This window comes from Bombina bombina, chromosome 7 (assembly GCF_027579735.1).
Source record: "Bombina bombina isolate aBomBom1 chromosome 7, aBomBom1.pri, whole genome shotgun sequence".
NCBI classification, from domain to species: Eukaryota; Metazoa; Chordata; class Amphibia; order Anura; family Bombinatoridae; genus Bombina; species Bombina bombina.
Genome location: NC_069505.1, coordinates 176,454,399 through 176,466,851, shown reverse-complemented (window position 1 = coordinate 176,466,851; position 12,453 = coordinate 176,454,399). Strand labels below are relative to the sequence as shown.

General features: G+C 37.1%; 1 protein-coding gene across 1 annotated transcript in view; it reads left to right on the top strand.

Annotated features, from left to right (window-relative positions):
* The window catches only part of CDKN1C (cyclin dependent kinase inhibitor 1C), a 14,863-nt gene extending 5,618 nt beyond the window's left edge, over window positions 1–9,245 (top strand). The window contains exons 2-3 of the mRNA XM_053720434.1: window positions 1,071–1,185; window positions 6,663–9,245. Coding sequence (XP_053576409.1) covers window positions 1,071–1,180 — 110 coding nt within the window. The 3' untranslated portion in view covers window positions 1,181–1,185; window positions 6,663–9,245. The remainder of the gene's footprint in view (window positions 1–1,070; window positions 1,186–6,662) is intronic.
* The last annotated feature ends 3,208 nt before the right edge of the window (window positions 9,246–12,453 follow it).

Sequence of the window (12,453 nt, the reverse complement as noted above, 5' to 3'; positions counted from 1 at the left end):
TAATAGCTGCAGTCTTGCAATTCATTTACTAGTCCAGAGCTGAAATATGGCTGCTGAGCCAATCAGGAGAAGCATATGTGCGTATGCATCAATTACCAGCTCCGGATCTGTAGTGAATTATTTTTTTAAGCCAGTTGTGGGTGTTTAACACATAATTATAGATGGCAATAAGCAAACATTCGTATTTGTCATTTGTTTGTCTGTTGTAATGAGAGCTTTAGGGGCATATTTATCAATGTGCAAACGAATATGATACAAAGTAGCGTATTATGTCTGCCGCACATCGATAAATGCTGTCAGCATACACTATCAGCATTTATCATTGCACCAGCAGTTCTTGTGAACTGCTGGTGCAATGCCGCACCCTGCAGATTCGCGGCCAATCAACCCTATCGTATTCAATCGGCTTGATTTCTGTCCGCGGCCTCAGAGCAGACAGACAAGTTATGGAGCAGTGGTCTTTAGATCGCTGCTTCATAACTTATGTTTCCGGCGAGCCTGAAGGCTCGGCGGAAACGCGGGGCATCAAGCTCCATACAGAGCTTGTTAAATATGCCCCTTAGTGTCATTATGACCAGCGATATCCCAATGTATAGTGGCGGTCACGCAGTCCTCAGGTTTTATCTCAGTGTCAACCTAGAGGAGACCTTTCCAAAGATGTCTCAATATAAATGGTTGTAGCTGTTTCTCCCAGCCAAAGCCATCATCTGGTGCAGAAAAGTACTAGAATTTAGAGTCCTTTAGTTTCATATATGGCACTACTGTGGCATGACTTCTATACGATTCAAGAAGAAGCAGAGACGCTGTGTGTACAGAGGTTAGAAGTTATTACAAATGTTACAGAACTAGATATGACATGAGATAGAGATATAGATATATACACATATGGGCCCTGTAATCTTTATTTTACAGTCTGCTATCCCTGTCTCATGTTTGTTTGTTTATTGCACCCCTGTATAGTGCTGCAGAATCTGTTTGTATATTGCAAATAAGCATAATAATGAGATGTTCTATATATGTGAGTGTAGCTGTATAATCTAACACGTGTGTGGTTTTTTTTTTCCCTGCAGATTTTAGTCCTGTACGGAAAAAGGCAAGAGATGGTAAAGCACTTTGTAGCAAAGCGTGTTTGGAGTCTTCCATTCCAACAGAGCAAACTCCGCAGAAACGACTCCGATGATCCAGGTAATAACTTACTTTAGTGCATTAATAGTCCATTCTAACTGTAGCATTTATGATGTGCAGGTCTTACAGCTCTATAATAACCCGCATCAGACAGAGGTACAGTCTGCTTTGAGAGTTATGATTTTGACTGAGGACTTGATAAATCCCAGGAGTCAGCGTGTCTTGTATAATGGTTACCCCGTGTCCTGTACCCTGTTTCCTTGTAGAATGTTACCTTTTTCTTCTAATGTTTAGATTATTTGCTATATATCCATGTTCCAAACACTTGACTGACGGCTCAGAAATGTGTAGCTGGTTCCTCAGATTTCTGGATGGGTTTGACTTATTAAGCCCTGTGTTAACAAATGTATTTATAATAGCCTACTGACTTAGACTAGAATTGAAAACACAAACCGATTTAGCTTTTTAAAGGACTATTAACTATTTAAAAACTCAAAAAAATGTTTAATTAGTAAAGTAACATTACTGCATTATACATTCATTATGTGTTCAATTTCCCAGCCCCTGTACCATGTGACAGCCATCAGCCAATCACAATGCATTACATATATTTTGTGAGTTCTTGCACGTACCCAGTTCCTCAAAGTGTTCTCATAAAAATATTGTGCACAAGTAAAGCTACATAATTCATTACAAAATTCTCCTCAGATATGAATTTACATTATCATGCAGCTTACAATTTGTGTTTAATAGCTATACAGGAAGGATTTATTTATGCTGTAAATGACACAATACTGAACTTTTGCAGATAGAAAGTCAACTTTTAATGAAAACTGTGTAATGCTGCAAATGACACAGGGGATATGTTGCACAACAAAATGTCTCGGTGTAAGGCAAAGCAACCCCACTCTGGCAGCTAAAGGGTTAACAAGACTTTGCCATACTGATACAGAATCTCTATTCACAACATTAGAACTATGCTACTTTCTTGCATCGCTACGTAAACTAATTTAAAGATATATTTTGCATTCAGATTTTATGTTAAAGCCCTTTTACTTTGATCTCTAAACTAACAGGAAGTATAGCTGGGTCTCAAAGGGATATGAAACCTAAAAATGTTCTTTTTGTGATTCAGACAGAGCATCAGTTTTTCAAAAATGTCCAATTATCTAATTTGCTTTGTTTCCATGTTTTGTTTTGTTTTTTTTGGGATACCTAGGTAGTCGTCCGGAGAACTATGTGGCAGGAAGTAGTACTCTTGCATATCGGTAACATTTTTTTTTTAAAACTGCTGCCATGTAGTGCTCCAGATTTGCACACTCCTCAGCTTATGTCCTTGCTTTTCAACAAATGATTCCAAGAGAATGCAAAACATTTAATAATAGAAGTAAATTTGTTTAAAATTGCATGGTCTATCTGAATCATTAAAGGGACATGAAACCCAAAATGTTCTTCCATGATTCAGATAGAGAATACATTTTTAAAACGTTTCCAGTTTACTTCTATTATCAAATTTGCTAAGTTATCATGTTATTCTTTTGTTAGTGAGATATCTAGATAGGTAGCATGCACATGCCTGGGCTAATAAATGTCAGGATATAGTGCTGCTATCTAGTGCTCTTGCTAATGTATAACATTGTTGCAAAACTTCTGCCATATAGTGCTGAGGCACGTGCACACTCCTGATCCTACCTTCCTGTATAATGTTTCTCAATTTCAGCCCTCGGCACACACTAACAGGCCAGATTTTCAGGATTACCTTGAGTAAGAGCAAGTTGGTATCCATGGTTATTGATCAGATGATTATTTCTGTGCTCCACTTCAGATATTGTGAAAGTCTGACCTGTTAGGGTGCTCTTTGGAAATGTTGGTCTAGCGCCAATCAGTTTGGGCATAAATGAGAACTAGACAGCCTGTAATAGTCTGATTGTCCTTGTAACCTTTCTCTCCAGTTGGCACTTGTTCTCCACACTCTATTCTGATTGAATGACCCCCCCCCACATGTTGACTTTGACGTGCTCAGCATCCGGTGAGCAAACAAATCCTCTCCGGAGCTATATCTAATCACAGATCTGCTACGTCTGATATTTTCTACTGAGTCCAAAAAGCAAACAAAGGGTCTGTAATCCCATTCATTTCAGAGAGGTGTCTCAGACTGTCCCCTAGTTTATGACAGTGAAAATTCCTCCTGATAATTTTGTATTTACAATATTGGTATTTTTAATATATCAGTGTACAGGTCTTTTGCACTTGTGCAGCATTCCAAATAATATTTCAAATAAATAGAAATATTAGGGAATCTCTTTTGTTAGATATTTTTGAAAACTTTTTATTTTAACTATCCTCATGTTTGGTTTTTTTCTTTTTGCTGTGAACAGTATAAAAATTACAGTTAAACTATGAGTTTAAACGATTTGTTTTAAATAAATGTGTAGATAAAAAAAAAAAAAAAAACAGAAAAAAAAACAGACGTGTATATATCTCTGTACATTATTTCTGGCACAGTAAAGGTATTAAATGTACCTTTTTAAATGTTGCTTTATTTTTTGTAACTACTGTAAGAGAAATCCATCTTTGTTCCTTCTTTTTTTTTTATTTTAATGAGCAAGAATTCTTGTCTGGTGAAACCAACGTTGGCCCCATAAACAAGTTCATTTTGTCTGCCAAATAAAACTTGTAATCTCATCAGGTGCTGACCACAAAGCTCTTTTTATTTATGACACGACAGTCTCATTTGTCCTGAGGAGACACTTCAGTGCTTGAGACCTTTTGGCTGAAGTGCATTTGCAAAGTTAGTTATTGCTGATTGCAAATTCTGCACACTAAAACTGATTTGTTGTGTATATGTTTCCCTTTGTTTAATATACTCTAGGGCTTGACAAACCCATTCTTCCTAGAATTCTATCCAATGTTCCTACATGCTGGCTTCCAACCAAACACACTTAGAACTCCCAAGGGTGTCACAACTATTTGTAACCTCTCCTAGCCACATACAAAACCAGAGCATGAGATGGCTGTAGGTTAGGGCCCAAGAAGAGACTTGTTAAGTGGTTCTTGGCTTATCACCATTTTGACCAAGAATAACCCCGTAATCCGCAATAGTTATAATATACATGCTGCTTTGTATAATGATACTGAGGATGGATAGATTAGGATTGTACACATTCTGCGCACACCTATGTATAGACTGGCTGCTATGGACCCCCCAGCACTTGGGCCCTAGTGCCGCTGCACCAATGATAGTCCCCCACTGTTGTGTGTATGTATGCTCACTCGCCACTTTATTAGGTACACCTTGCTAGTACCAGGTTGTACCCCCTTTTGCCTTCAGAACTGCCTTAATTCTTTGTGGCATAGATTCAACAAGGTGTAGGAAACATTCCTCTGAGATTTTGGTCCATATTGACATGATAGCATCACTCAGTTCCTGCAGATTTGTCAGCTGCACATCCATGATGTGAATCTCCCGTTCCACCACATCCCAAAGGTGCTCCATTGAATTGAGATCTGGTGACTGTGGAGGCTATTGGAGTACAGTGAACTCATTGTCCTGTTCAAGAAACCAGTTTGAGATGATTTTGAGCTTTGTGACATGGTGTATTATCCTGCTGGAAGCAGCCATCAGAAGATGGGTACACTGTAGTCATAAAGGTATGGACATGGTCAGCAACAATACTCAGGTAGGCTTTGACGTTTAGATAATGCTCAATTGGTACTAAGGGGCCCAAAGTGTGCCAAGAAAATATTCCCCACATCATTGCACAACCAGCCTGAACCGTTGATAAAAGGCAGGATGGATCCATGCTTTAATGTTTACGCCAAATTCTGACCCTACTATCTGAATGTCACAGCTGAAATCGACTCATCAGACCAGGCAATGTTTTTCCAATCTTCTATTGTCCAATTTTGGTGAGCCTGTGTGAATTGTAGCCTCAATTTCATGTTCTTAGATGACAGGAGTGGCACCCAGTGTGGTCTTCTGCTGCTGTAGCCCATCTGCTTCAAGGTTCAACGTGTTGTGCATTCAGAGATGCTATTCTGCATACGTTAGTTGTAATGAGTGGTTATTTGAGTTACTTTTGCCTTTCTATCATCTCTAACCAGTCTGCCCATTCTCCTCTGACATAAACAAGGAATTTTCCTCCACACAACTGCTGCTCTCTGTAAACCCTAGAGATGATTGTGCATGAAAATCCCAGTAGATTAGCAGTTTTTGAAATACTCAGACCAGCCCGTCTGGCACCAACAACCATGCCATGTTCAAAGTCCCTTAAATCCCCTTTCTTCCCCATTCTGATGCTCGGTTTGAACTTCTGCAAGTTGTCTTCATCACGTCTAGATGCCTAAATGCATTGAGTTGCTTCCATGTGATTGGCTGATTAGCAATTTGTGTTACCAAGTAATTGAACAGGTTTAACTAATAAAGTGGCCGGTGTGTGAATATAGGAGGCATGTCAGAAAAATGTATATTACTATTCACAACAAGTTGCATAAATCCTACATTTTCAGGGTTCATTGGGCATCAATGCCAGATGGTCCTTAGATGGAGCAAAGACCCCTGCAGAGTCCGGTTGGAGCAACGAGAAGGAGAAAAATACTATGTATGTTAGGAGCACATTGGAGCCAACGCACTAAACAACAAAATGAGCAACCTAAATAGAGTAGAGGTAGAGTATTTTTCTCATTGTTCCAACTGGACTCTACAGAGGTCTTTGCTCCATCTATGGACTATTTTGCATTGATTCTTAACTAAGCCTGAAAATGTAGGATTTATGCAGCTGGGGAACAACTCCAAAATGTGGCTATGTTACATGTGACTGGGAGGTACAGTCCCCGATGGTGGAAACCAGAATTAACAGGCTGTGATGTCATGACCATATAGAAAAAATGTAATATTATTATTTTGTTTCAATATAGTCTCCTCTTGACATTGCCTGGCATATATTGTGCCGGATCTACACAGTAGTAAAGCATAGCACAGACCTGTATGTATCCCTAGCAGTACAGCTGTGTAATTAAATCCACAGAGGAAAAAACTACTTATATACACTTTGGAAAATGTTGCATATAAATTTAGCAAATTGCAGATCCAGCAGCAAACTGTGTAGTGTACAGTTCATACATTGTAAATATTTATAAACCATCATCAACCTCTATACATGGGGCACTTTCTGATATGCACTTATCTTTTTTTTTTTTTGTGTGTGTGTGTCAGGATTAAATCTTTTTTTGTTGTTGTTAATATTCAACATTCATTTGTGTATATGTGTGTGCAGCTAGCCTTTAGTAGTGCATTGCTCCTGATCTTACCTAGGTTTACTTTCAACAAAGGATACCAAGAGAACAAAGGAAATCTGATAATAGACCATACAAGTTTTAAGAGGCTTTTCAATTTCTGTCTGAATCAAAGTTTTTTTATTTTTAATGTGGACATGCATCCCTATTTTCTCCAATGTAGTATTGTTGAAATTAATCCAAGACCATTTGTAGAGTTCTGTTTTGGCAAATAAAGCTTATTTATCGTTTTTCTTTTTCAGATTTGCACTTATCCCAACTGAGCAGAAGACAAGACAGACTTTGCCTCCTGTGGATTAGAGGAAACAAATACTGGGAACATTTTGATTTGGAAGGAACGAAGAATCTTTTTAATAATAATTGATTTTTGGAGGCAATTTGTGGCTATGAGCATGTGTGTACTTAAACAGTGTTTATTTGTAGCTAATTATACTCCTTTACTGTGCGTGATGCTGGTCTAATTGAGATGTATGTATATAATAAATACAGTGTGTGAGTTAGTACGATTGCATTGTCCAAAACGGGGACATTTTCTTGTAATTTTTATATATATTTTTTTTTTCTTGTGTTCAAGAGTTTACTAACTTATATTTTCTATTTATGTAAGTGATATATTATTATTTTTTTCCTGACATGAAAAGGCACTATATTCAGTTATTTGCAAAGTGACTTTTACTTTTGTGGGTTTTGTAAAAATGTTGAATTCACTTGAAGCTAAAGAAAATGCTGTAGTTCTTGTTATGACTATACACACACTACTGTGATGTACTCAGATATTTACATTAAGTAGCGTTTCCACTTTCATTTAAGTAGATGAAGCAAATACTTAAAGGGCTGGCCCAGAAAGACTGTCTTAGCAAATCTGCTATGAAAAGGGACCAGATTTAATTTATGTTCTAGTGCACTTAAGGCTCCAGCTGGTACCTTAACTGCATCTGTTGGTGGAGTTTTGTAAAACCAGCATAGGGTGATTGTCCTGTTTATAAAACAAAATCGGTTTTATCACATAATGGGACATTAATGTCAAAACTAAACTTTAAGGATTCAGACAGAGGTAAATTTGATCATACGCGTAAACTGGAAAGTTGTTTGTTTTTTTTTTTTTGTTTTTTGTTTTCAATTTTTATTTTTTTCAATTTTATTTTTTACATTTTTTATGCTCTATCTGAATAAATAAAGTTTGTTTGACTTCCATGAAACTTTTAGAAACAATAAATTCATAGCATCATGTAAACACTATATAGTTTACTTTATTTCATTCTTACCCATGTTACCTAGGTTTTACATAACAATACAATGTGTTCTGACAAATATATATATAATTTTTTTTAAATTACAAGTTACATTAATGTAATAAATGGTTAACATAAAATACCAAGAAACACAATGCCCAGGGAGGGTTAAATAACTAAATGGCTGTGATGCAACCTCTCTACATTGCCTGGTGAGGGCGCATAAGGGTACATAGTAACCCTTCTTCCTTTTGAATCACCTTTCCCATTGAACTTACTCCATCTTTGGAGAGTCCCTGGGGAGATTGGTAATTTAGTTGCAGGGTTCTACAGCCAGCATGCTATAACCCTCCATCTAGAAATGCTATGCAATGCAGAGTACTGCAGTTGAAGCATCTGTCAAACTATCTCCCCTTGTTTGCTAAATGGCATAGTGCGTAAAGTGTCAATAGTTTTTTTTTTTTTCTTCAAACATGAAGGTTCTGTGAGTGCGGTTTATTCCCTTCCATTATATTGGCTACGCTGTAGACAGATATGCTACATCTATTTTGCCCCTAGTGTAAAAGGAAAAACAAAAAGTCCTGGAATTGGGCTAAGTCAATTCCACCGCGTGTTATAGTTTATATGTATATATAATGTATGGGTGTGGAATATTTTCAACCTTTTTTCTCCTTTAGAAACTGCCATTTAACCAGTGTTTATATGGTGTTTGTGTGTGCACTGAGATTCTAAGCCAGAACCTTCACTCAGTATTAACCAACACATTGTGAGAAGATAATCTCTAAAATGTAATTATGTGCATGATACAGCTGCAGACCAATAGGAGCTGTTGAAAAGAATAAAACTAGATAGTTGTAACGCAAACTGGTTTTAGGTCCCCCCCCCCAATGTACAGACTTTGTGTGCAGCCCCTAAATGCAACAGTTAAAGTCATTGTAGAAAGTAAATAATTATGACTTCTCCACTTTTCTATAATTTTATCCTATTTAATTACATTTTATTGGCAGATATTTTTCTCTGACAAAGCCATTTGTGTTCTGTATGTAAAGAGTCACAACTAAGATTAAGAGAAATGCAAAGCAAAATAAAATACATAAAGCATTTTAAATAACAGCAATTAATCATGTTAAAAAAAAAATATTGGGTGAAATAAATCTATATTGAAGTAGCAGGAAATGCATGCTTTTTCCCAGTCTCATTGGCTATGGTTAATATGGGCACCTTCGGACTGGAACACGCTTCTACAAGAATGAAGATAACTAGGTGCTTTATTTAATAACGCAGGGACGTGTGTGTGTGTGTGTGTGTATATATATATATATATAATTGCGTTGCATTTTCCTTTTAAGGAGTGACCCTATATTAACTAGAAATGTGATTAAAGAATGGAACAAATATATGCAAGTTTGTGAAGACCTTTCATTTTTCTTTGCACTATTGTAACATAAACTGCCATAAATGCAAAGGTACTGTCTTACTCCACAAGAGAACGTCAATCTTTATTACTCCCCCCCCCCTCAGTGTTCAAATACCAGCAATTGTTTATCACTGTCTTTACAATCATATAAGTTACAATAAAAACAATTAAGATGGTTTGTTTTGTCATATCACATTCTTTTCAAACATTGGTGTATTGTTTTTTTAAATAACATTTTCTCTACGTAGAATACTGTGAAAATAATCCAAAATTGATACTAAATATTATTTAATACATTTGTGTAAGAAATCATCTTCTCCATCTGTCTGAAATAATCCCTTATAAGGACAGAAATGTTTCTTTATAGGACCCACAGTGTAGATTTAACTTAGTGATGTTTTTTAAACTGCATTTATAATAATAGTAATTGCTTGTAGTAAATGGTGACAACACAAAACATCTGTGAATAATGAAAACAATACAGCTAAACAGATAATACATTAACCTGTAAGGGGGCGCTCTTGTCTACAGTAAAGTCCAAATAAAGTATCAAACGCAATGTACAAAATTAAAATATAAAGAGTATGAAGATGCCAAGTCCTCTAGTAAAGCCAGGACCACAGCTAAGGGGAAATGAGCCCAGGCCACTCCATGGTACTCAGTCGGGTCAGACTCTGCAATAACAACACACATACAAGGGGCAACATGGCATGATATCTTCCCAGTAGCAACACACAAGTATAAAATATAAAAGGCATCAGTCACAAGATGATGATTGAACCTCCAGGTGCCATACCAGATGCCTAGCTTAAAGGGACAGTATACACTCCTTTTCATATAACTGCATGTAATAGACACTACTATAAAGAATACGATGCACAGATACTGATATAAAAATCCAGTATAAAACTGTTTAAAAACTTACTTAGAAGCTCTCAGTTTAGCTCTGTTGAAAAGGTAGTTGGAAAGCCCACTGCAAGTGGGAAATAAGACACTCTTCCCCCTCCCCCTTCTTTTGCATATGAAAAGACCCTTTACACAAACAGGAGCAAGCTGGAGAAGGTAGCTGACGGTATTCAAATAAAACTTTGGGGCTTGGTTAGGAGTCTGAAAATCAGAGCAATGTTATTTAAACATAAGCAAAACTATACATTTAAAAAAAAGAAACTTTATGGGCTATATAAATAGATCATCTACAAAATATTTATGCAAAGAAAAAATGAGTGTATAATGTCCCTTTAACTGTTCACTTCAAGGGACAGTCTACACCAGAATTTTTATTGTTTAAAAAGATAATCTCATTATTTCCCACTTTTGCATAACCAACACAGTTATATTAACCATTTAAGTGCTAAGCACTTTCCCACCTGGGTGCTAAGCTTTTTTTTAAGGTTTTTTTGTATTTTTCTATTTTTTGAAAAATTCATTTTAACATTTTTATTTTTTCAGATCCCCAAGACCTACACTGTTGGAAAGGTTAGGCGATTACCTTTCCAACCATGGGTCTTGGGGGTCTGTAGCTGCTTAGATGCCTGAGATACAGGCTTCTAAGCAGCATGCCCCCTGCTCCTATATTTAAAATAATAAATAAAGTTGCGTGGTGAGGTCATCACGTCATTGCACGTGACGTCACCGAGCATAACGTCAAGCCCCGGCGGTACCTGTGCAGGCCCGATTGCTGGGGTAGGGGTGAGTGGGAGCCCCCAGATCTCCCTCAAGATGGGAGAGTGCTAGTGACGGCTCTGAGCCGTCATTAGCACCAGAGTGGGAAACTCTGCGACGGCTCAGAGCCGTAGTTAGCACTCAAGGGGTTAATATACTTTTTACCTCTGTGATTACCTTGTATCCAAGACTCTGCAGACTGCCCCCTTATTTCAGTTCTTTTGACAGACTTGCATTTTAGCCAGTCAGTGATGACTCTTAGGTAATACCACAGGCGTGAGCACAATGTTATCTATATGGAACACATGAACTAATGTCTGGTTGTGAAAAACTCAAAATACATTCAGATAAGAGTCGGCCTTCAAGGGTTTAGAAATTAGCATATGAGTCTACCTGGATTTAACTTTCAACAAATAATTCCAAGAGATCAAAGCAAAATTGATGATAAAAGTAAATTGGAAAGTTGTTTAAAATTACATGTCCTATCTGAACCATTAAAGTTTATTTCTGACTAGACTGTCCCTTTCAGTCTCTTGTGGCTCTCAAATAATTTTTCCGATCTCGCCGATACCTTCCAGGGCTGCTCCAGTTATTGCAGTTTCCTCACCAGCATTTGTACAGAATTCTAAGAAAGAAATAAGCCTCTGCTGTGTATATGGAGTTAGTTTATTCCCTGTTTTTTTTTCTCCTGGAAAGTGTATTCTATCTCTGTTCCCCCCTATATTGCCTCTAGCTGACTTCTCATCTATCATGGAGGCTCTAGAAAAAGGGGGGGGGGGGAATCTTGGACTGGTTTTACAGCCTGGTGACTACCTAGTGACGGCAATATTCTAGAGGAGCAGACTGGGATGTACAGTTTGTTGTCACTTTTGGGGTCTCATTTACATAAAATATGTTGAAATCATGGTCATAAAAGTAGATTATGGAGGCACCTATTGCGAAATGACTCCTCTTTACTATTCCTTTAAAGGTCAAAATTAAGCTTTCATTTATCATATACAGCATTCAATTATCAAAAGAAAATATAGATGGGAAAAAACACCATTCAAAAAATTATCATCAATCACAAGAAACCCACACACACAATGTAATATACCTAAGGTTACAAACAATATATTTATTTACTACAAATGCAACATCAATAAAACAAAAAGAAAATGCGTTAATTTTTTTTACAAACATTAATGATACAAGGAGTGAAGAAAGTGACAATTAAAACTTAATTTTTAATATGATAATTAAAAATATATAATGTGATTTGAAAAAATGCTGATTAAAAATATATAGATAGAGGGGGCGTGGCTAAGAAGCGGCCATGAACAGTCGCACTTCATGAAGCTCCTGGAGACAAACTACTTACTTTCAAGACTGTATGGGATATGGAGCTAGTTCTACATTATATTTATAGCATTCTACTACTGCTTGCTTTCCAGACCTGAAATATACCCAGCTCTCTTTTGAATAAGGGCTCTCATTACCTGATTTGGCCAAATAACTATTGCGGGCCGTCGCCTACACACGAGGCAATAACGATATACCCGAAGACTTAACATAAGAAGCTTCTACATACAGACGCTATGAAGGCTCTATGATACTTTAACTACTAAGCCTTAAACTTCAGAGGCCAACGCTATTCGGAGTAATACTCCACACATTAAGTCGGGTAAGCAGACGGTCTGCACTTTTATTCTCAACCCCCCTCCCGGGTATCCCGGGTATAGT